The sequence below is a fragment of the Melozone crissalis genome, unplaced genomic scaffold (assembly GCF_028551555.1).
Source record: "Melozone crissalis strain CALT ecotype California unplaced genomic scaffold, PUWL_Pcris_2 ptg000074l_1, whole genome shotgun sequence".
NCBI lineage: Eukaryota > Metazoa > Chordata > Aves > Passeriformes > Passerellidae > Melozone > Melozone crissalis.
Window position 1 is genome coordinate 3,837,176 of NW_026535851.1, and position 26,204 is coordinate 3,863,379.

Here is a 26,204-nt window from a genome sequence, read left to right on the forward strand (position 1 = left end):
GGAAGCCATTGGCAGCAGGAAAGCTGTGACAGTCACCATCACTGAAAGTTGGTGGGATGACTCACATGGCTGGAGTGCTGCCAGGATGGTTCTAATGGCTCTACAGAAGGGTCAGGTGGGGAAGCAGAGGCCGTGTAGTGGCTTTGTTCATTAGGGAGAGTTTCACTGCACAGAGCCCAAGGACAGTGATGACAAGGTTGAGTGGCTATGAGTAAGAATCAGGGGGAAGGCTAACAAGGCAGATACACTGGTGGGAGTCTGTTACAGACTACACAACCTGAATGAAGAGGCAGATGTATTCCATGAGTGGCTGACTGAGGCTCCACAAGTGCCTTCTTTTCCTCAGTCTTTCAAAGAAAGACTAAATGTCCTCAGGTCAACCAGTCCTGTAAGCTGGTAGACAGGGATAGGGAGCAGAAAAGACCCCCTGAAATCCAGGAACAAGTAGTTAGTGACCTGCTGAGCAATTCAGACATTCATAAAGGTACGGCACCAGATAAGATTCATCTAAGGAGGGAGGTGGCAGAAGATCTTGCCAAGCTGCTCCCCATCATTATCCAGTCCTGGATAACTACGGAGGTCCCAGATGACTGAAAGCTGGACAGCGTGATGCCTGTCCACAAGAAGGCCCAGAGGGAGGATCTGGGGAACTACAACCTGTCAGCCTGGCCCCAGTACTAGAGTAGGTTATGGAATAAAGATCCTCTTGTAAGATTACAGCACATACAGGACAACCAAGGGATCAGGCCTAGCCCCCAGGGGGCTGTGAAAGGCAGGCCCAGCCTGACCAACCTGATCTCCATTTATGACCAAGTGACCTGCCTGGTGGATGAGGGAAAGACTGTAGCTGTGGTCTATCTGCACTTTAGTAAAGCCTTTGATACCGTCTTCCATGGCATTCTCCTGGAAAACTGGCAGCTTTTGTGGATGCAGGCTGCTTTTTTCTTCTCATCAGAGTTTTATAAAAAAGTTTGCCGTCCAACTAGCCAGGCGCATTAAACTTGGCAAATAGGAGTTTGATTTCTTTTCAGATAAAAGAGATGTTACAAATAAGAATTTTATCTTGCATGGAGGCATGACAAAGTATGAGACAGAATCCTTCTTGATTACAATCTTCCATCATTTTGATTTTATAATTACTGAATGGAATCAATCAGCTTTCAATTGTTACCTTGGTGAAAGATTAAAACATCATTACTTGTCATACATATTTCACACTTTAGCAAATTTTAATAAACTGAATGCATGAGAAATGTTCATATTATCTTCCACAGTACTGGGATGTTAATGGCATTTCTATTGATTCAAATTGACCCACATTTGTTGGTCAAAATAACTCAGATTCAGGCAAGGCATGGACTTCCACTATCAACACAAACAAATGAAGACTGCTGAGCACTGAAATGGCTAAAATAGAATAATTAATCAGAAACATCTTAAAACAACTGGCAATGTGCTTGAGAGGTCATGTCTTCCTTCTTTTTGATCTACGTATAGGATACATATTGGTGACCTCTTTATGACAGCACCAGGGAGGAGGTGAAGGACAGCACCACAAAGTAGACAAGAAAAGCAAGGGAAGCCATCTCAACCACTGCTGCCCATCAGCCATGAGAGCCTTTTTCACCACGCTGGTACTTTGGTAGGAAGACAGATGCCTTTCTGGGGATCTGGCCTTTGCTTGCTGAGACAGAAATCTTTTCTTCATGGTGCTCATCACCTAGGTCAGTCCAAACAAATCCTTGGACTCACCATCAGTGTACCTTACCAAATCCCAGCTGGAACTACCACTAGCCTTCACAGCTGTGACAATCAATGCCACAGCACCGTGTGTATGGCAGGTCTAGTTTATGCTTCTCCAACCTAGTCAACACAGAGTAGCAAAGCCTCTTCCACAAAGAAAGTGATGGGGACCAAATCTGGGAGGTTTCTATGGGTTCTGACTACAAGAAATAGAAATTGAAAGACAGTCTGCTTCTCTTACCACAAATACTGCAAGTAAATCAAGACTCCAAGTTATCCATTTAACTTAAATACCCACATCTAGTAAGACAAGCAGAGATACTTGCTACTCAATATTCCTAAAAGTTTTAGAAATCTAGTGCAACTGGCACTTTTTTGCTGAATATTATTTTGTTGTTTGAACTTACATTGGTGCTTTCTCTTCTACTTCTAAGCACAACCTAATAGCAAGATGATGTAATCAGACCTTGAGTTACTCAGACTTCATTACTATTGTCAATATGTTACAGAACAGTTACTAATATACTCTGAAATATTATAAATAATTAAAATTTAAATACATTTATTGAATTAACATGGTACATTTTGGGATACACTGTTTTTTCTTCTCTTTTGGTCCAGTACTGGGATGCTATTAGCCTACACACCTGCAAGCTTTTACAAACAATTCACCTCTACGCACTTGAGGAGTGCCATTAACAGCAACAGATATAGACACAGCCTTAAAGCTGAGCACATGCAGAAGTGTTTAGAAGACAAAGATTTAACTTTATTACCTTCTAGTGATCTTGAGTTCCCATGCCAGTCAGAGAAGGAAGCACATTTACCGGTCTGTAGGACAACCCAATTATACTTACTATGATATTCATGCATGCACTCACAAGTATATGTAATTCAGTAATTTACAGCAGAATTTCGTCAGCCACAGAATGCATTAGCAAAACTGCAACTTAGCTGAATTACTATCTGATTTCTAAAATTACCACCAGAAATCTTAGTTGTCCCTCTCCCTTTTTATCACCAGTCTTCATGGGTGAGTAGGTGTACTGTATGTCATGGTTTTAACATGTATAATGCAAACCTACTTTATTTAGTAGTGCGCTTGCTCTACCAGCACTGTGTCTTTGTTTCAGAAGTCTCCAACACAAAATTATGGATGTGGTGTTGTATCTGTATATTATTATTTGAGCTTTAGCAACTTTAGCAGGCATGGAGAATGCATAACTGCTGTGGTAATCCTTAGAAACCATTCTGTTAGACAGTGCACACACACACGTAGATATTCAACAGCCCCTTCCCTAAAAACTTAACTCATTTGCAATGCATCACCCAATAGCAGATAAAGTGGTTTATACACATCATTCAGTGCAGATCATTTAACTCCATAAAGAAAGTGAGATAAAGGTACTTAGAAAGCAAAATTGTTTACAACTTCCATCATTTTGACTTTCTTGTGTTTCTTGGTACATTCCTGTTGGAAACAAGGACAAATTGTCTGCATTCCCTCTGTTGTAGAGGTTATTGGTTACCCTGTGAATCTGACTTTTCCAAAAGTTGTGCTGTGAACACAGGCATGCCAGGGTTTGAGGCCCACTTCTACACTGTAAAATATTGAAATAAATCCAGAGATTTCAGGAGGAACGGATGAGACTTCTTTGAAGTTTGGCACAGATTAGTAGGTATTTATGGAACAAATACTGGAAATGCAAGAAAGAGCTGCACAATGTTTCAGTGGCTGAGAGTTTGACTTGCAAGTGTTTTAAAAATGCATCAGAGTGAGTGCATGTCACTGAGTCGTGTTACAGGCTTGCACAATCCATTTCAAGATGGTTCAAATCAAGTTTTCCTGATATATATCCCTCTTCTATCAGACAGAACTGCTGTGTAAAACATTTTCATAAGCAGCCGACACATTACAAAAGCCCATTGCAAATTATTATGTTAAGATTGAAAAGATATTAACATCTAACTCTGCTAAAGGTAAAATATAAATACATACACCAGGAAAATTGAACTGAGCTTGGAAGGCCTAATAAAAGGAATCTCTTAAGCAGTCTGTGCTTTGGACCATCAACACCAAAAACCAGTGGACTGTAAATCATAGTTTACAATCATAGAATCCAGACTAGGAAGGGAACTCCAGGCTTTGCCCAGGACACCTCCAAGACTCAAACCACATTCCTGACAGTGTTTTCCAAATGCTTTTTGAACTCTAGCCAGCCTCCTGTCCTTACCATTTCCTTGGGAAGTCTGTTCCAGTGTCCAACCACTTTCTGAACAAAAAAGCTTTTCCTAAAATATTGAACCTAAACCTATGTGTGTCAGGACACAGCTTCCTGCCATTCCCTCAGGCTATATCCCAATAATAAAACATAATTCCTTGGCTCCCTGCACCTCTTCATGGGAGGTACAATGGGAGATACAATAACGTTCAAATGCTTTTGCAGAATTGTTGGGGATTTTGTGTTTCTTCATATTTAAAAATCAGAGTTCCAAGCAACACCCTTTGTGCACTTGCTTCACTTCAAGGTCACAGGCAAAATCTCCTAAACAACTTGCTCACATTCATAAAATCAAAACATTCCAATCTTTGAATTTCTTTGCAGTGAGTGAGCAGCCAAGAAAATATCCCTTGATATCAGCCCACAAGATTTCACATGCTCACTAGGAAAGCTTGGTACCAGAAAAATAAAACCGCACTGACTCCTAAAGAAATCAGCAGCAATTTTCTTCTGATTATATTGTCTCAGGAACAATCAGGCACCGTCCCTCACACTCAACAGACACAAAAAGAGACACTTTTATCTTGTTGATGATTTGTTGATTAATGGCTTCCAAACAGCTGAGGTCACTTACTGCATATCCAACATGACTGATGAAACTGACTGTGGTAATAATCTCAAATCAGAGACATCAAAAATGAGCCTCAAGGACAGAATTCTCCCTCCCCTATTCCCACATAATGGCCATTTATACAGCTATAATAAGCCTTAAAGTGCATGTCAGAACACCAAATTTAAACACAGGAGGCTGACTTGCAAAGTGAAATGAATGTAGAAGATTTTACTCACTATATGTTTTAGCTTAAGAGGCCTCTTATGGAACCACTGTTAAAAGAAAAAATCAATAAAATTATGGCAGTGGCACAAAACCAATAAAGCAGATAAATTTGGAATCAAGGAATCACTTTTACACTGCATCACTCCCTAAGAGAACAAAATGTGTTGCTAAACTAAAGCCCCATTAAAATGCCATCTACTCTTCCTATTTCTCCTTCCATGGTCACTGTAAACCAGGATTTCTACTTTCTAATCAATTCACTTTTAATATCTTGCTCATACCATGTGAAGTATTGGCTTTAGAGCCTCCATTCACTTCAGGAGGACCACCTCACACTAGGATTTTATTGGGCCTGTGGTTTGGCATAATCCTGCAGCAGTCCTGCACCTAGGCCCACTACCTGCCCATCCCAACCTCTATTGGGATATCCCACCAGATTTCTCAAATATCCCACCAGATATCTCCACAGCTTCATCAGCAGCAAGAAATGCCTGCCTCTTACTGAGCACATATACTTACATATATGTGAATGGATATGGATACAGATACATATACAAAAAGATCCGTGTATGTATAGCTATGATTCCAAGGAGGGAAAGATGAAGTGTATATAGATAAACTAAAGATTTCGAATATGTATAGGTCCCACTGCCCTATGAGCTCACACAGTTATCCTGCCCAGCAATCCAGCTGCACAGCCTAGGTAAATTTGGAGCACCAGTACAATGGAGGGGTGTCATCTCCTGGTCCCCAAGTTTTCTCTTCCCCCTGCTCTAAATTAGGTGAAACTTGGACCACAGAACCTGCAGATCTGATATGTACCCAGGGTCATGGGTATGATCCTGTCCTACCTTCACCAAGGGTCATGGCTCAGCTGGGGCCCTCATTTTGAGTAGTCCTCTGTTTGTCTGCTTGTGGACTAACACAGGTGAATCACCACCAAGGGAAGAAATAGACATGGGTTTCAAGGCTGGGGAGGGGCTGCAGGTTATCTCTTGTAACCTGAAGGGTCCAGATTATCTCTTGTAACCTGTTCATTTTGCTCTTCTTTGTTACAACAAAATACAGTTTTAACATCTTTACAGATGTATGTGGAAATGTGAATTCTGTTGTTTTGATGTATTGTTAAAGAAACTGCAAATGCCTTATTGCTCAAGGATCTCCAGCCAGAAGAGAAGAGCTTAAAATGGAACAAAATTGCTATCTACAAATTTAATGAGCAGCTCTCCCACTGAAAAATGCTTTTCAGTTTAAACTCTATTAACAGGAAATTAGGAAATCACCCATCACAGTGTTTTTGTTTATTTTAAAATGAAAACTGAGAACATCAAATTGCTATCAGCACAAATGTTTGATGGACCCAGAAATAAATTAAACCATTTTATTACTTTTTTTTACCCCCCATGTTTATGTTATAGTCTCCAGCAATTTAAATTTAATAGACAAAATCATTAAGAAGGTGGTGTAAATTGAGATTTTGGGCCAAATCCTCATTGCTCAGGAATCAATGACAGAACTGGCACTGATTTCCATATGATCAGCATTTAGAGTAGGATGTTTGTGTTAACAGTACATACACCACAAAAAGGGGCTGACCCTTGATTCTTCACTTGACCATCCTCTCACTGGTGTCAAGAGGAGAACACCACAATGACCATGTTTACAAAAAACTTTTGTACTTGCTGTCTGAATTTCTTTGTAAAATATATATCTAGATATAGATGTATCATGCATATATTTTAGAGGTAAATGCATGCCTGTGTGTGCAGCTCTGTGTCTGTACACACATCAGTGTTAAGTATTGCACTGCATTGCCCAAATGGCAAAGAGGCTGTCATGTAAATGGAAATTTAGTCCATGTTAAATAGTTGCATGTGCAATGTATGGCTCAGTAAAGCAGGTAGTACAAAATTCCAACATACAGAGTCCTGTGATTTTATTTGCAGAGCAACCAGGACCTGAAGCATAGTTTTCAAGTATCCAAAACTACCTGGTTTAGAAAAATGACATCACCTCATGCCTTTTCTTACAGGAAAGATTCTGAAAATACTTTATTTCAGCCTGGCCAGAAATATAGTAACACAAATATTTCTCATAATTCATGGCTTCTTCTGCAGTAATTTCCAAAACCAAGAAGCATAAGGAGACACAACAAAAGGAGAAAAAAAGGACTAGCTAGAATCTTGTAAACTTCAGGAAAAACACAAACTGTAATTGTATTCACAATTACAATGTTTCAAATCAGTGCATGACAACAAAGAAAGTTCCTCTCTTTCTTTGGTTTAGTACTTTTTATTTTCATATGAACTGTATTGGCTCAGTCATTCCTTGATCTAGTTTCCATCAAAGTTTGTTTTTCCAATACTGTGTTTTTAGCAAAGAATTTCCACATGTTTACAATAAAGAAACGTGACTTCTTGCAATATGAGGCTGCTTGTCTTTCTAGCTCCTTGTCATGTGCCTTGAGGGCTTGGTCTCTGTGAACCAATGAAACCCCAAAAAACACAAAACCTGGTAACAACTCACGCTGTCAAACCATGCAGGCAAATGAAACAACGCCCTTCAGTGAGCTACACTTAATAGGTGCACTCCCAAAGAATGTAGAACGGGGTTGGGTCTTCCATGCCTTCAGAAACAAAACCTGCTCCATCTCTCAGGTTCACTCCTAGTCCTTCTCTGCCTCCTGGCTGCCTCCAAGTCCTGCTCACAGCACATCTCTGGCGTGGCAGCACTACAGTGAGGTGAGCTTCTCTGCCTAGTTCAGTTCCTGTGGTGTCAGGATGCCCAAGAACTATGCCAAACTCACTCTCAGTTTGGCATGTCCACTAAAGAGAGCAAGGGAAAAAGGGAGAAGTAGCACTGAAAGTCACTGAGCTACTGGAATCAGGTTTCCTGATGCTCTGTCTCCTAGGCTGGGGTTTTCCAACAAGCACAAGCTCCAGGAGAAGATTTCTTTTATAAGAAATTTCAAAAATATACCTTTCATATGTAGGTTTTCTCTGAAGTTCAGTAAAGGGTGAATGCAGAGAGGCACAGGCCTCTCAAAGGTACCCTCCATGGCATCTCTTCTCTCTATGTTGGCTGTCATTTCTAATAATTTTTTTTTAAATAAGTGCTTCTACATCTCCACCTGGATGGCTTCTACATCTCCAATGGAAATTGGTCCATAGATCCTGATGAGAGGTACAAAAACACAGACATTGATGCACTCTGTATGGCTGTAACAGGCCAATTTCTGTGGGGGAAGTGAGCAAAAAGGATTGGTCTTGGCTATTATTGGTAACACTGCCAAAGTTTCAGACAAGGAATACCTACAGTGGGAGGAACGTTGCTGTCTCAGTGCTGCAGATAATACAAAGCTACAACACATGTAAGTTGTCCCAGTTACATACCTGACTTTTCCTTAGATCCTCTTGTGCAATGTGGCTACCATCAGAGCTGAAATCTCTCTCAGCAGCTCAGATATCTGTGCTCCTCTGCCACCCTCATCACTGTATCCCCTCTGCAGCTTCATGTTTCTCCAGCAGCTGCATCTCCAGAGTCTATAGGGCTAATACATCCCCCAGGTGAGATTCTATCACTCCTCTGATGTCCCCACCTTCATTGGAAGAATCTGAAGCAGCTGGCAAGGCTGAAGTGAGTTTCATACCAGCACTGTCCCAAATATGTCTACAGGGCAGATCAAAGTGAGGAACAGGCCTGATTTACCTTCTTCCGCTACACCACATTTGGAAGGGTGTGCTCACAGTAGCCTGATGCTGAGCTGAGCAAGGATCCTTCTACATCCATGCAGGATACACTTGCTCTGGCTGAGCCTTTGACCACAGCACGCTCAGGCTGAGCTGCAGGATGCTCAACCAGCCCTGAGCACAGCCAAACCTAGCACCATCCTTCCAGCCTGCCTGTCACTGTGTTTTTTATAGCTTGATACTCAAGCTCTCCAGGCCATGGCACATTTTAAGTGCATCCAGCTGGTTCAGCCATGAAAAAAATGAGTCTTCTTAATATGCTACTCTAGAAGGACTGAGACATGTCATCTCCCTTAGCTCACAACCCCAGTTACTGTTTATCAGGAGACAGAGAGCAGCTTGATCATCTCCAGTGTGGACTAACTACTCAGTCCAGTGCTATTTCCTGACTTCTGGTAATCTTCCTCTTTCACATCCCATATGTCTTTGTATTCACTACCAGATCCAGATTTGACAAAACAGGCCACTCTGTTGGTTTCAGAGCATCCACACTTGCAGATGCCAGTGTCAGATCCCGCTCTTCATCATCTATGATCCTAGCAGGCCACCCATCATTTGCTGCTGTCTGAGTGCAACAGTTCAAGCAGAAGCATACGCTGTGAGTGAGCTCACTGATTGCAGGTTGTTTCAATAATCTTTACTGAAATCCTTTCTCCTTTTCTTTGCTAAATACACTTACTGAAAGAAAGGTCTCTTCAAAGGGAGACTCTTGCTCTGTCTGACATGATTGCATGCTGAGATAATTCAGAGGAGTTATGATAAATGTTCTGACTACTGGCATGAAGAAACAGTCAGGGGGCTCACAGCAACATAAGATTAAACATGTTTCCACAATTATCTGGGGAATCATCTGGCTGACCATACCCCTTTCTTAATAGTTTTTACTGCCTGAAACAAAGAGAGTACCAGAGAGGGTTGTGTGAAATATAACTAGAGTGCTCTAGACTTTCCAAAAGTCAAGGAAGCTCTGTTAGAGAAGGATTGTCACTTGTCAAGTAAGAAAGGATGTGTTTGTAGCCACCTGACCCACAGGTTCCACTTGGTCCACTTGGGAGAGAAGTAGTGCTGAGCAATGCTTCTTGAAAGGGCTAATTTCCACTGCTGGAAACGTAATGCTGCACCATTAGCTGGGCGGAGGGAGATACACTCAGCCAGGTAAGAACAAGTCTGGGTGGCAAAAGCCAAAAGGATTTGCAATGAGAGGAAGCTTGGCCTGCCAAGCCAGAATGCCAAGCAATCCTTGATCCCAGCTATCAGCTGTGCCAAAGAGCTTAGTACTCTGCAGCCCAGTCATGAAAACACACAGCCTTGCCAAACAGCAAGTGGGAGCAGATGAAGCAAGCTGAGATGTACAAAAACATCTGAAATAATTTCAGATGCTGTAGGCAGGATCAGATTATGAAAGAAAAGGAAGCAAGAAGTAGTTCATCAGAGCACCTCCATTTTAATTCAACTGCTGATTTCATCAAGATCTCCCCTGCAGCATTTCTACTGTTCATTTCCATTTCCATTGTTTCTCCAACAAGAACTAACCCCTCAGGCTCCCGTCCTTCCTCAACACTAGGAGAAGACACCTTATTTGGTACCCAGCAACTCCACAAATCCCCTCCCTTAAGCAAGCCAGCCAGCCACCCTCCATCACACCAACCTGTGAGATCTCACAGAGTGAATTAGCTGTGAGCAGGCATTTTGATGAGTTCCCTTGGAGCTAGAGCCAAACCCATACCTCAAGACAGCCTGGCCACATGTGCCAGAAGCCAGCCAGACCATTTCACAGCTTAATTTCCTAGCTAAGTTCACTGTTGCTGGATCCCTGAAAGTGTTCACAGCCAGGTTGAATGGGATGACCTGGTCTAGTGAAAGGTGTCCCTGCCCATGAGTTGGAACAAGATGACCTTTAAAGTCTCTTCCAATCCAAACCAATCTATGATCATCTGTGTGTTTTCCTACCAGACTGCTCTCCCAAGTATTATCTATAGGTAATTTCAGTGGCTTTGCTTTCATCTCCTCATAAGATATTTTCACTTACTGGCCAGCTTTTGCTACTGGTGGAGCAACAGAGATCCTAGAGACATTCAGTTCCCAGAGTTTTGTGAAAATATGCACCCAGGTGGAGGAAAGAGATCTAGACTGGCGTCGCCCTGGGGAAAGTCTTCACTATGAGTTTGACCCAACTACCAGACAAAAGAGAATCCACACATAGTAAGACCATCCTAGCCTCAATAATAGATAAAGTTTCATTCAGGATTAATTGATTCAGTGGTTAGAATGTCATTCCAGATAACCTGCTTGTTATTACTTGCTATGGTTTTGGTGATAAAAATGTTTCTTTGTTCACAGTGCCTTCTTTAATTCCTCTTCCTTCCTCTCCTCACATTACTTGCTATCATAATGAGGTTTTATATTTAAAATAAAATAAAAAACCCTATGTTCCAATATGAGCAAAAATGCATCCCCAGCCTAAATCCTGGCTCTCCAGAGATGAAGTCCTATTATACAACTTGTCAAAACAAGACCCGATGAATACCAGTATGGATCTTAACAGTATGGAAAAAAAGCATGATATATCCCAGGACAATGTAAAACACCTGCCTGTTCAAGCAGTACACATACATTCACACAAGAGCTCAGCAATGGTCAGACACCTTCCACTCTCCATCCTGATAAAGTAGTCCAGCTGTCCCCCTGGGGTCTGCAGAAGAGATAAATGCGCAATGTGAATTCTGCTTTCGATTTATGGCTTCATTTTAAAATAACTGGAAATAAAACATGAAGAGGAATATCACCCACAGAGAATAGTCTGAACTCTGCTTTCTGTCACTTTTCTACAGCTTCCATTTATCTATGTCAGAATGGATAGCTTTCTGACTAGGCTTGTTCACGAGGCAGGGCCTGCACACCATCCACATCATGTCCAGCCCATACATCTGTAGTCCTCCACAGTCAGGAACTGGAGGTCCAAGCAGTTACTCGTGGGCCACATGTGGCTAATACCAGAACAAAGCCACATACAGTGAGGCACAGTCAACAAGTACATCGTCCAAATACAGGGGCTTGAAAGCATATTTTATTATATATTTCTGTAACAAATGCCCAAGGCCTTCTTTTTTAAGCCCTGGTAGTTTCTGAGGGAAGCCAAGAGGGTGGTGAAGCAAGTCACGGGTTTCAGACTTCTACTGCCATGAACTCACCACATCTCCATCATCTCTCCTGCCCGCATTGCCAGCTCTCTTCAATTTTATACAATTTTTAGAAAACATAAGTGAGCTGGCATAAAATAACCATTAATGTCATTGCATCATCATGGAGACTTGGGAAGACAACACTTTATTGCTAATGTTCACATGATTGAGAACCCATAATTGATGCTTTCAGTCATGCTGGGAAAAGGGGAAATTTGAGTCAAAATGCTATTAAAGGACATTTATGTCATTCACCTTTTCAGCAACACAAGTTTCTTATCACTCAGGTCTGGCACTGGGAAGACAATATCAGATCAGAGCTAACTGAAGCTTCTAAATTTAGACAGAAAGTTAGCACCATGTAATTGTCTGCACTCACACTAGCTATACTCCATGGGTTTCCTAAAGCAGAATGCACTCCATCAGCAAACAGAACATGTGCTAATTCACATCCTTAGAAGGGAAAGCAGTGAATCATTTCTAATGATTCAGTTGCTCAACTCATAGCATCTAATTAATTCTGAATGGAAAGTTGCAAAAAAATTATCTAGGACAATTTCAAGTATTTATTTCAGATTTATTATTAAATAAACTTATATGAATGAGGAATTGACCATGTTAAATCACTGGCCTATGACTGCGGTCCAGTCAACAAGTGAGATCCCTATGAAACCACATCACTTTCCTGGCCCTTGCTGTATGGGTTCCTTTTACTAAACATTAATCAAACCACACACATGACCTGGGTAGATGCTCAGCTCTCTGCATGCACCACCACTATCAAAGGGACAAACCCTGAAGGGCAGAACACAGAAGGCAGAACTGATCTCTGGGGGCTCTTGATTTTTGAGGGGACAATCCAGGCCAGACTGAAGACTAGGTCTCAGCAGGGTGACAGACCAGGGCACAGGGCTAGAAGAAGTAGTGCTGGAACCAGCCAGATCCCCACCAGGGGCTCTGTCTGTGCCAAGCACGGCAGAGCCTGAATCACATCAGGAAGATAGTGCCAGGCTGCAGCAAGCACAGGGAGAAGAAGGAAAACTACTGCCACAGTAGTAAGTTGTGTTAATGAGTCAAAGTAAAAAAGTCTGCTTGTATCGAAATTCAAGCATTCTGATGATGCAAAATTAAACATTTTGCTTCTTCCTACTGACAGGGAGCAGCAAACATGATGGAACACAGCCTAACATACATTTTAACATGCTTTATGTAAATTTGAACAGGCACTGTGAATGGTTTGATAAAGGACACAACCCTCATTCTAGCACAGAAACCCTCAAGTTTTATTTTCTGCTATATTGACCTCAGCTACAAGTTTCCCAGCAAAAATACAATAGGTGGTTTATGTCACATTACAGGAAATCACAAAAGTCTCTAAAGTGATGCTGATTTTCAGGCACTTCTGATTTTCTATCAGCCACTTTTTCCCTTTTCATGCCTGCTACATAGTTAATATTGGAGCTTTATTACAGAAAAATGACACTTTAAAATCACAATTAGGCTTTCTTGCTACATCATTTTCTCTGAATTGCTACACCAAAGGATTTTTTTTACTTTCTCTTCTATTTCTCTTCTATCACTGTAATTTCACTAGTTTGCATAGTGATGCATTGATATATATACAATAGCAGTAGCACAAGAAGAGATGGAGATTCACAGCAATCCAAGTCACAATGTTATTTCAGAGATAGCTGGTCTCCTTTCCTCACTTCCTCAGACACCAACTGTCTGAAATTTCTTGCAAAATTATGTGTGTCGCTTTAGCATGATGACAGGAACAATGGATATCTGTGCATTTCCCAATAATACCACTCTCTACTTAGATGTTCTCTGCTAGCTGAAAAATGAAGGACCACAGCTTGCATTAGAATCAAAAGGAGGAAGAGCAGAAGTCTTAGCAAAGTCACTGTCCTCCTAACCCGAGTCAAAAAGATATTTTCTGCCATTCCAATTACTCAGTTAATCCCAGTGAGTTTTTCGTGGAACAGGTATCTGTGTCACCATTACTCAATAAAAACAAGGCAATTAAGATATTTCCCAAACAAATCTCTTCATAAAAGCATAACTTGAAATAAATGCCCATTGGATGCACTGCTCTACCAGAGCTCCCTCACCAGGACATTTACCACTGTCCTGAGTGTGCCTCTCCATAGACTTAAGTCCAGAGCAATCTCCAGAAAACTGTTCCTGCATTTGGCGGCAAATGAAGACATCATTTCTTTCAGTGCAAAGCAAAAATGCTTGATGTTTCTTTACAGAACAAAAGTCCAAACTTGAAATGACTGCAGTTCTTCATTGAGCACAAGTTTTGTTTTCACAGGGAGGAATTTTTTTTTCCCCAAATCTACTATAGTTAACTGTAATCCTGAAATAACAAAAAGAAGTACATGGATTAAAAAGCGGACGTTTTTGCTTCCTTGGATTTTTGCTCCAAGATCTCATTTAGTGGAGAAAATGCAAAAATTTATCCTCCCAAATTTCTCTGAGCCTTTTCCTTCCAAATTTTCCCTGGTCTCACTAGGTTGCAGTAACAACCAGGTTTATCATTTCACAGGGACATTTGTTACACCTGTGTTCTCCTTCTTACCACATCGTATTCTCACTGAGGAGAAACACAGACCCCTTAGGACCACTTCAACTACTCTTTTCCACAGATTTCTAACCTTTTCGATACTCTGATTTCACAATTTAAGTCTTCAGGAGTACACAACATTCAAGCAAAGAGAAACCATAGCTTAATACACATTTAGAACTAAATGAAACAACAGATCTTTTGTGATACATACATATACATTATGTTTTGATTTCAGACCTTTTCTGCATGTTTTGCATGGTTTAAATAAGAGTCCTTTCAAATTCTGTCCAAGAACCCCATACTCTGCACATCTTCCTTTTCAGTTGTGAAGTCTGGGGGTTTAGGGCTATTCGTTCTGGGACTTCAGCTTCTCTCTCCTTCAGCTGTTCCTGTAGACACCAACTTTGCTCTCACTAGTAGTCATTATTTTCACCATTCCCTTGAACAACCCAGACCAGTTTCACCGTGTGGTTTTTAATACTGCAATTTTCTTTTTTAGGTACCTGACCCCATCTTTGCAACAGGATAGTAACCATCTGTGTGTGCAGTGGTGCTCCACTAGAATGTATGAATATGCACATCTGATAAGCCCTGGCAGGACCTAGTAACGTGTGTTTTCAAAACTAGTGAAGTTATTATGTGTTTTCACACATAATAGAGTTCACATGCTGACGCCAAGACACCTCTTGGCCAAATCAACTACAATTGCAACAGGCTGACAAGCCAGGAGTGGATTTCTAGTATGTCAAGATTACACCCTGGTCTAAGTTCATGTCCTATGTATGTTTTATGTAGATACAGGTGAGACAGGACCGCTTAAGTGGCAGGACACATGTCCTTCCAGGAGTTTCCTTTGAGCCAGGGGTCCTGCTGGGGTGCAGACCCTAGGCAGGGATGCCATGCCACCCCTCCAGCCTGGGATCTCCAGCCCCCAAGAGGATGACAACTGGCACAGGTGCTTGAGACACATGTTGGGAAGGCACTCAGTGATGACCAGCGAAGTGAACTGGCAGGCTGGCAACTGTAATACCACCTGTCTGAGGAGGAGAGCCACTGATGGGCAGCAGCCTGCCTCAGTATGCCACATACACCCACCCTGAAAAAGCATTGTGGATGCATATCTGCATCCTCCGGGCTTTGCAATGCTGTCATTTAACTCATACCTTTCTGTGTTTCCCCATTTTGGTCCCAGAAAGCGCTCCCCTGTGCCTTACTAGCCTTTTTCTCTCCTCTTCTCCTCATGTTTGTGACCCAGAGGGTGATTCTTACCCTGTGCACAATTCCACAGCCCCTGCTCTCCGTGCGCGGCTCCCGGGCCGTGCAGCGCCGCCGCCTCTCGTTCGCGGCCTCTCCGGGGCGCGGCTGGCCAACACCTCTATCTCCCGGACACGGCGCACTCTGCACCGAGCTACACTTCTTTTCACCCCTCCCCTACTTACAAACCTTATCGACATCGTGTGGTGGATCCATGAGCTTCAGGGTTTCCAAGTTGTTAAATGAGGGTATATTTGACAGGAGACCAGACCAGTGGATTAAACTTTGAAGGGGTCCGCACAAGACAGCTGGAACAGAGAGACGGCATTTTTATAGTCTTATGCTTGCCATGCTGAGGTCTTCACCTGTACTGGGAATAATTTGAAAATCTGTAAATAAATTTTTAAAACTTTTGATTTTTGACCAGTGAGTTCTGAAAATTTCATTTGCCAGCAGTGATATCCCCCTGTTCTCCTATATCTCTATCCCTTCCTGGTTAAAATCTATCCAAGTCTTTTTCAAAGAAATTCAATATGCAGCTGACCATTGCTGAGCTAATTCAGTACATTCTTGACTTCTTTTTCCTGCCTCAGTGCTGAACTGTGTACCAAAATCATGTGTTGGGAACCAAAACCGAGAGGGCTTGCGACACGGCTGAAGAGAGCAGTTAGCTCACAACATGGACATTTCCCATCTTCCGCCTCAATTTTCCCATCTGTTTCAACTGGGCATTTGAAGCGTTTGACAGGGAAACTGTCTCCTGATGCTTGATACTAGCGCAGAGCTCTGCGCCATAATAACACAAACCGATTTGCATTAAAAAAAAAGAAAAAAAAAATCCTCTATCACCGCCCCGCGCCCCGCCCCGAGGGGAGGGAGCCGCTCCCCACACGGCCCCGGCCCCGCCCGACGGCGCCTGCGCACTGCTCCCGCGCACGCGCGCTGGCGGGAGCTCTGCCTCACCTGTTTCCCGTTCCCCGTCCCCGGCTCCCGTCCCGTTCCCTCCGTTCCCGCCTCGCCGCACTGCCCGCGGGCGATGCGGTGCTCCCGCTGCAGGGCAGGCGGGCCGCGCCTGAGCTCCTCCTGAGCGCTCGCAGCCGTTCCCTGCTGGAGCTGCCTCCCTCCGTCCCGCCATGGAGCAGCCGTACGGCGGGCAGGCCCTCCCGGCGGCGGGGAGCCGGCCGCCTTCGCTGAGGCGTCGGGGCCGGGCCGGGCCCGGGCGGCGGCGTGGCAGGTGCGAACCGGCCTCTCTCCTCACACAAGCTGACTCGATACATCGTGCTGCTCTGCTTCGCCAAGGTTTTGAAAGCCGTGGGGCTGTTTGAATCTTATGATCTTCTGAAAGTGGTCCACCTCGTGCAGTTTATCTTCGTAGTGCAGCTGGGGTGAGTGTGCAGAGGGTGGAGCCTAGTGCCCCACGTGTAATACTTTGGGTGTTCTTTGACAGAGTCAAGGTTATAACCCTGCATTATGTTGTTATCATTTACTCGAAGAGGAGAAGGCATAATAATGAGTCCAGGAAGTGCTCTGTTCATAGCAGTGTTTTTGCTTCACATTTCTGTTCACTGTAATTTCAGTGTCTTGCAATGTCTCAAGTTGGAAATGATCCATAAGGTCCATTGAGTCCAATTCTGTGCTCCTCACACAACCACCTGAAACTGAAACATAGGATCAGGAGTGTTCTCCTGATACTCCTTGAGCTCTGACAGGTTTGGAGCTGTGACACTCCTGGGGAGCCAGTTACAGTGGCTGGCCACTCTCTTAGTGAAGAACCTTTCCATAATGTACAGTGTGAATTTACCCTGATGCAGTGTCATTCCCTCTCATGCCCTGTCACTGGTCACTGGAGATCAACATCTCCTCCTCCCCTGTCCCTCCAGTGAAGAAGGGGCCATGGGCCACCCCTCAGCCTTCTCTAAGCTGAGCAAACCAAGCAACCTCAGACACTACACTTGCTCTTGAGACCTTACACCGTCTTGGCTGCCTCCCCCAGATGCGCTCTAACTGTTTGATGTCCTTCTGATACAGAGGCACCCAAAACTGCACACAGGACCTGGCTGGGGTCCCATCAGTGCATTGCAGAGCAGGACAATCACCTTCCTTGAGCAGCTGATGATGCTGTGCTTGAATGTAAATGCACCCCAGCATACAGCTGACCCTTTTTGTTGACCCATAGTCAATTTTCCATCAACCCAGACCTCCAGATTTCTTTCTGTAGGGCTGCCGTCCATCCTTTTGTTCCCTGCTTTATGCATACAAGCAGGGTTACCCCACCACAGGTGGAGAATCAGCACTCGTTCGTTCCATATCATTGGCAGTTGTCCAGCTTTCTAGTCTTTCCACATGTCTCTGTAAGGCCTCTCTGCCCTCAAGAAACATCAGTGTTTTTCTAGCTTCAAAGTTGGGCCTATTCTGACAGTGCTGTTGGTGATGGTGTGACTGTTGCTCCAGCAGGCAATCCACCATCACACAAATGTACTCTCACCTTCCCCCACCCCAGGGGGCTGGGGAGGACAGTAAGGAAGAAAACAAAAAGTAAAACTCACAAGTTGCAATAAGGAGAGTTTAATAATTGAAATTAATAAGCTAATAAATTATTAATAAGTTAATAAGCAAAATATAGTAATAAAAAAAATGATGCACAGTGTGCATCTGCTCAACACACAATGGTGATACCTGGCCCAACCCCAAACCACAATCAGACCCCATGTGCATAGTTCCTCCAGTTTTTGTATGAGTAAATGGTATTTATGGCATGGAACATCCCTTTCGCCTGTTCAAGCCAGGTCTCCTAGTCATGCTGCCTCCTAGCTTGCTGCACCTGCTTGCTGCCAGAGCATGGGAAACCGAAAAGTCCTTGACTTTGGATAAGCATCACTAAGGAGCAGCCAAAACTGTGTTATCAACATTGTACTCACAGTGAATCAGCACTGCACTAGCAGTAGCACTGGAGTAGCAGCTACTGAGAAAAGTTTATCTCAGTCCAAGCTGAAACTAGGACACTCAGGCATGTCCAAATTTTGTTAACAAGAGTGTGGAAGATCAGCTTTCTTCCTTATAGTTTGTATTCCTGAAGTTGTTGTGGGATTCAGCTGCCATTTTTCCCAGATTGAGGGCTGAGGTGTGAAAACTGATAGCAAATACACCGGAACAATCTTTGCAGACAAAATTCTGCTTCGTGTTTATCTGATGAGATATGGAAGATCATTTATGTAATAAACTTGACAGAGTTGGAACATTTGGAATTTCATTTTTTCTTTTTATTTCATATTGAAGTATATTTATGGACTTCTTTCTTGCATGTTCCCAAGCACCATAGTTTTTTTTGCCCATCACTTTTGATCCCACTTGAAGAAGTTGTGTCCTGTATCTTTTATTCCTACAGGACTGTGTATTCAGCATTCTATATATGAGTAAGCCTTTTTGTATACCTATCTTGCTAATAAAAATCAGAGTATTATTTCTCTTCAAAACTTCTGAGATCAGTTATTTTGATTTTTGTAAATCACAAGTCAACTTATCATTAGCCATTCTCTCAAGAACTGGCACTTGAAGTTGACCAGAACTGAAGTTCACTTGGCATCACTGTAGTACTGGTAACTGATGATGGTAATGCAGCAGGGAAAATAAAACCAGTGACTGTTGTCAGTGTTGCCTGTTGATGGATAAAATGTAGAAGAAGCCGTCTTGTAAACTGGGCCAGATATGAGAGACCTAGTTGTTTAGATCTGGTTTGAATAAAAAGCTGACTGATAATAAACTAATACACAAAACTTTCTCCTTTTGACAGGTCTGCTTTTTTTATGGTTTTGTTTCAAAAACCATTTTCGTCTGGAAAAGTGGTAACCAAGCGTCAGGTGAGTTGACATGTAGGAGTGACTTGCAGCTTTGTAAATATTCTTGGCAGTATGGCTCTTGCCAAAAATGAAAGGTGAACAAAGATTACTCCACTTAGAAGATGTGGTTATGGGTTCTAGAGGTACAGTACTAACTCAGTGTCTTATGGGCTGAAACATTCATTCTTAGCTTTTGTCAGCTTCTTTTTGAGAGTATAGTGAAAAGGCTGGTCTTTATCACCAAGCCAGCATCAGCTGTAGGGAGTGAATTTTCAAACAGAGCTCAGTCTACTTAGCCGACCTGGACAGTTAGACAGGCAATTTCTGGACTGCCAGTATGTCAAAATGCTCCAGTCTTGTCACTCAGAACAGAAGAGTCCTGTCTGCATGTGACGAGGGCCTAATCTAGCTGCTCATCAGACCTTGGTGAGTTTGCAGTATCCCAAGGAGTTTGGAGTAGAGCCAGGTTGGAACGTGCTGATTTGTAAGAAATAAATTTTCTTCACCTGCTTCATATGCATCTTGGATTTATGTAATTGTGTGCACAAAAACTTGATCTAGTGTGTGCAGTAAGTAGACAGAATCTGAAGGATAGCCTCAAAGTGTTCCTTTTGTCAACTGCTTTCATGACTAGATGCATATGGCAGAATTTTTAAAATGTAAACAGTAATAAATGGTATCTTTGATTTGAGTTCAGAAAAATCTGTCCATATATGGTTTTACTTTTGCTAAAAAATTTCAAATTTTGGGTTTTGAAGATGTTATATTTGTTGTAGGTGCTTCCCCTTGTTTAGCATATTTCCAGAATTAATTTTTTCTAAAACTTGCATCTGAAGTTAATAAAGTATTGAATATCTGAATTACAGCCTAATTCCTGAAGAAAGAATATAACACACGCATAAATATTTGTAGGCATAAAGTCTTAGCCTCAATTTGTACATTTTATCTAGTTCTTACTCTGTTTATCTTTTTCTGATGTATACAATAGATTACAAAAGAGGTAAATGGACTTGATTTTTTTTTAACTAATTTTCAGGCTTTTTTGTTGAAGAGAACTCAGACATTGTTGCAGAATTTAGGACTGTGGTATAAAAAAATTCTGGTTCATAGTATGGCCACATAAATCTTAGTTGCCTGGCAAAGTATCCAAGAAAATAATCATACTTTATAATTATGGAACTTGCAAAGCACTTGTTTTCCCCTCAGTTTCTACAGCTATCGTACTAAAACAGTGCTAGTAATAGAGTGTTTATTTTGAAACTCTGGAGAAAATTGTAATGAAATACCTTTCTTTTGCAGTGGATCAAAAATTTTAAGCATGCTGTTGTTGGATGTATCATTTCACTCTTATGGTTTTTTGGCCTTACTCTATGTGGACCACTGAGGTAAATACATATCTACTGTAAATACCGGTTCTCTTTTGTGATCTTTCCCTGTCTTGCTCCTTTGGGATTTTTTTCTGTCTGTCAGACAATGCTGCTAGCCATTTGATGTATGTACAAAAACTTATTGAATCCTTATGAATTTTCATGTGAAATCTTTAGTGGTTGGGAAGAAGTACATATAATTTCTGTAGAACTAGTAAATTTCTTCTACCAGAAGAACTACTTCTTTTATGAGATGCCAGTGAAATTCTTGATAGTGCTTAAACACTTGTTGTGAGTGATACATCAAGGTGACTTAGTGCAGTTTTGTCACTTCCCTGCTTTCATTAATGTAATGCCAACTGTTTATTTACCTGTTTGGAGTCCATGGCTTGATGGCTCATGGTAGCAGCTGGTATTCTTTGACAGGTGACTAGAATCAATTTCTGCACTTGTTGCAGAGTACTTCTTTATCTGGTTGGCTGTGTGCTCTGTGTTTAAATTGGGTAACCATTTGTGCTGTATGTTAGTACTAATGGCTGAGTAACTATGAAAGAGTAGCTAGACTTTCAAAAATTAAGGTTAATGTATTGGAAAGCATGTTTCAATCTAGAGAGGAAAGTAAAGCCTTAAATTATATCTTTTATGAAGGTGATTTTTTATCATCTACATAGGAGAAGGCATACCTAAGAGTAATAATACTGTGATTAATTATATTAATGTAGTTAATACTCTTAGGTCTTTCTGGATGCTGGCAGTCTTCCCAAACCAAACCAGATACATGGGTCCAGTCATGTTGTATTGCTGTAGAGAGGATTGCAAAAGCATTTGGAAGACTTGAGGGCAAGAATTACTTTCATGTTCTGCTCAGGGAAAGCTGTCAGTACAGCTTGGTAGTTAGCCTTTGCTGTCTGAAGGAGGTAGCATGGAAGCTAGAAGTTTTTATTTTCAGCAATTAAGTTTTGAGGTGGCATAAGCTACTAGGTCATCAGCACCTCAATGAACAGGACACAGTAGTACAGGACAGGACATCTTTTTTTCTCTGGGAGCAGAAACTGGTTTAGAGGAGGTATTGTAGTGGGAATAAGAACTCCATCTTGAACAAGTTGGTATCTTGTTGTGTTGCTAGAAGAAAATACCATTTAAAGTTATCCATAAATGAATAATTATAATCTGTTACTTGAATTAGAAAGTTCCTGTTTTGTAACATGTATAGTTGTCTGCAGCTAGATCTATTGCTGGTGAAAGCAAATTGATTTATGTTTTTTCTTTTGCATTTTTAAACCTGCTGTTGTAATCATAGGATAGATGTTTGTTGGGTCACAAATTTGAACTGAAATAGTTTATATCAAGGTTTTGAAGTAAACTCATTGTAAATAGAGTATTTATTTGGTTTTTTAATAGGACATTATTACTATTTGAGCACAGTGATGTGGTTGTGCTGTCACTCCTTAGTGTCTTGTTCACAAGCTCAGGTGGAGGACCAGCAAAGGTATTTAAAAATCTCTCTTACCAAATGTAAAACATACTAAATCCTATAAATTCAAGTACTTCTTTACCTGGAACAAACCTTGTTTTGGATCCACATCATAGAAAATGTGATTTTTTAGTTTAATTAGTGGTGAAATAGTAAGATGTACTACTCGCAGTGGTTTAAGTCTGGATGGTGAAAGCTCTGGGAGCTGGGATTTCATAGCTACCTCTGTCCTTTCCCAACAAAAGAACTTCAGAGCTATTCTTTCTCATAGTCTTTGCATAGTTCTTTAGCCTTTAGGTCCCGTAAGACAAAATCCAACAGTTTGTAGATCTTGTTTGTAGCTCATTGATGCTACGAAATATTAAATCATCAGGCTGAAGTAGCAGTGCATTCTGGCAGGCAGAAAGACACCATGAAGAAAGTAATCACACTTAAAGTTCATAAGACCGGCATCTAGCTTGCTGCAGTGGTGATGTGTCCTGAGTTATCTGGTAGGTTTGAAAAACAGAAAAAGTGTGAAATTATATTGTCAAGGTCAAAAACAATAGGAGTTTCTTTAATGGTTTTCTTACTGGAGCATGCTTACATTGATCAGGAAGCAGGGAAGGAGAGGACCAATTTCTTAGATTTTTTTACAGTAATCTGTTGTACCGGTTTAGAAATACTTGGGGTTTTTTGTTGTTTGGTTGTTTATTGTTTGTTTGTTTGGGTTTATTTTACAGACAAGAGGTGCTGCATTTTTCATCATAGCTATCATCTGCTTACTACTTTTTGATAATGACGACCTCATGGCTAAAATAGCAGAACATCGTATCCTTTCTTGTGTGAAAGAGCAAGTGACTCTTAGTACTGGAGCAGAAAAATGTGAAATTGAGTGTACTGAATTAAATTATAATTAGAAGTGATTTTGAAGTTAATTTTCAATTGATCATCTCATCATAGTGTACTGACAAAAGGTAGTATGTCTATAGATGGGCAGTAAAAACAAACAACGTGAAAGTAAACTTTCCAAAGGAAGAATAAAAACATGGAATTACGCAAATGGTCTATTCTAGAACCTTATTGATGAATTTACTGAAGTTTTCTGTGAGTAGAATCACAATATAGAGTGAGTCATGGAATGGCCTTGGTTGGAAGGCACCTTAAGATGATCAAGTCCAGCTGTTCACCCAGCACTGCCAAACCTGTCACTAAATCATATCCCTAAGGGCTACATCCATGTATTTTAAAAGCCAGCAGGATGTTCATTCAGCCACTTCCTTGGGCAGCCTGTTTCAATGCTTGATAATTCTGTCTGAAGAAATTCTTCCTAACACTCAATCTACTCAATACTAATACTAATACCTGATGCAACTTAAGGCTATCTCTTCTTGTCCTGTCAGAAAAAATTGACCCCCATCTGGGTTCAACATGCTGTCAGATAGTTGTAGAGTGTGGTAAGATCTGCCCTGAGCTGCCTCCTTTTCTCCAGACTAAACACCCCCACCTCCATCAGCTGCTCCTTGTAAGTGCTCCCCAGCTCTGCTGCCCTTCTCTGAACACACCTCAGCATCACAGTGTCTTCTTGTACTTGGGGACCCAAAACTAACCACAGGATTTGAGGTGTGTCCTCACCCGTGTCCAGTACAGGGAGACAATTACTGTCCTGCTCCTGCTGGTCATACTGGGCATGCCCTGGCTCATGTTCAGCCACTCCCAGGTCCTTTTCCACTGGGCAGCTTTCTAGCCACTTCTAGCCACTCTGCCCCAGCCTGTGGAGCTGCCTGGGGTTGTTGTGACCCAAGGGCAGGACCCAGCACTGGGCCTTGTTGAACCTCACACCATTGGCCTCAACCATGATCCAGCCTGCCCAGATCCCTCTGCAGAGCCTCCCTGCCCTCCAGCAGATCAGCACTCCCACCCAGCTTGGTGTCACCTCTGAACTGATTGAGGGTGCCCTCCATGAGATCACTGGTGAAGATGTTAAACAGGACTGGCCCCAGTACTGAGCCCTGGGAAACAGCACTGGTGGCTGAACACCAGCTGGATGTAACTCCACTCACCACCACTCTCTGGGCCTGGCCATCCAGGCAGTTTTTTACCCAGTGAACAGTGCACCTGCCCAAGCCAGGAGCAACTGGTTTCTCTGGAAAGATCATGTGGGAAATGATGTCCAAGGCATCCATGCATCCACAGCTTTTCCTTCATTCACGAGGCAGGTCACTTCATCATAGCAGATCAGACTGGTCAGTCAGAACCTTCCTTTCACAAACCCATGCTGATGGCTGGGCCTGATCTCTAGTTGTCCTGCACATGCCAACACAGCATAAAGCTCAGTTTGCTTACCTCTGCTTTCTGTGTTATGCTACCTTTGCCTGTTCTTGCTTAAAGAAAAACTAAAAGAAAATCTAAAGAAATTCTTCCTTAATTTTTTATTTAGCTGAGGGGCATCATGACAGTGCTCTTACTCATGTTCTGTATACAATCATTGCTTTCCTGGGTGTTGCAGATCACAAGGTAAATAACATGTATTTTAGAATCTTTTTCTAAGTTTTGAAGGTAAGAATTTCACCAGCTCTGAGCTAATCCAAGCCTGAATCAAAACCAAAAGGTTGGACATCCCTACCCCATATTGGAACTGAACTAGCACTGTAATTTTTGCACACTGATTGGAGTATAAGGAGCTTCAGTACAGCAAGCCAAACCATACAATATTCAACCTTTATAGTTGATAATGACTTTGCTGTAATGCAGAGCCTAACAAGTCTCATTAAAATTATCATGAAATATTCTGTCATTAGTGTTCTTGGTGTTTATAATGCTTTGCCTACCAACCACTTCTTACTCACTTTTGGTACCTGTGTTTTGTTTCTGCATCTTTAGCTTTCCCCAGTCTTTCCTTTACATTATACTTGTATTTGAAGACACAGATTCTGATACTTCTCAGTAAGATAATCCCATTGTATTTGGTGGTATGAATAGCTGAATATCGTAATCTGACTGTACAGGGTTGAACTGCCTGATTGAGTTGTGTTAGCTTAGTCTTGCTAAAGTAGCTTAATTGAGGACTAAAACAGGAAAAAAATATGGAGCAGCTGAAAATGTATTAATATAAAAATACATCAAATATTAGAAAGACTGGTTAATGGTGCAGAAAAGCGAGTGTGATCTAAGGGAGATGAGAACCTGTGTATCTTGTAATTCATCTAAAGAAAAATTTTGAAAGAGTATATTGTGAAGAAACACGGTGTGTTCAAAGGTAAGTGGATGAAAAGGCTTGAAGGTTCTAGAGGACAAGATGATGTGAATCTTTGGGGGTTTATGTATGCTTTCAACACACTTTTAATAATGGAAGATGGGAAAACTTTGGGTGATTTTTCTTCTTCCTCAGAAGCTGTTTGCTACCATCTTGCTGCTGGTGTATGCCAATTCACATTATTGAGAGTTTTAAAATTCAACTCAGGCTGTTGTGAATAGTGCTTAGGCACAACTCGGTATGCTATGTTGCTGTTTGTAGCTAGAGTAAAATTACAGGAAATATCCTAGTTTTGGCTTTTGTTTCCAGGTTAAGGAAAACACATTAGTATTTCCTCCTTGTAAGTGTCACTGTGTTTGGAGTGAGGTTTTTAGTACTTAAGAAATGCTAATGGAATCTTGTTATGTTTCCAGGGTGGAGTATTGCTTCTGGTACTGGCATTATGCTGCAAGGTTGGTTTTCATATGGCATCCCGAAAACTATCTGTAGATGTAGCTGGAGCCAAGCGTCTTCAAGCTTTGTCCCACCTTGTTTCCGTCCTTCTGTTGTGCCCATGGGTTATTGTTCTCTCTCTGACAACAGAGGTAAGATAATAAGTAAAAAAGTAAATCATTTTTTGTAATGGTTGTGAATTGTAATTTAAATCTTTCCTTTAAAATATCTTTGAAATTACCAATGTTGCTGTCTTTATTTTTGTAGTAAGCTTTGTTTGAAAATTTTCCATTATGC

The 26,204-nt window shown here is 41.7% G+C and overlaps 1 protein-coding gene across 1 annotated transcript in view; it reads left to right on the plus strand.

Annotated features, from left to right (window-relative positions):
• LOC128946095 (proton-coupled zinc antiporter SLC30A5-like) overlaps positions 1–26,204 on the plus strand; it is a 63,180-nt gene that overhangs the window by 20,077 nt on the left and 16,899 nt on the right. The window contains exons 2-8 of the mRNA XM_054290000.1: positions 16,759–16,948; positions 19,354–19,420; positions 20,699–20,784; positions 22,168–22,255; positions 22,963–23,050; positions 24,660–24,736; positions 25,889–26,059. Of these exons, the coding sequence (XP_054145975.1) occupies positions 16,759–16,948; positions 19,354–19,420; positions 20,699–20,784; positions 22,168–22,255; positions 22,963–23,050; positions 24,660–24,736; positions 25,889–26,059 (767 nt within the window). The remainder of the gene's footprint in view (positions 1–16,758; positions 16,949–19,353; positions 19,421–20,698; positions 20,785–22,167; positions 22,256–22,962; positions 23,051–24,659; positions 24,737–25,888; positions 26,060–26,204) is intronic.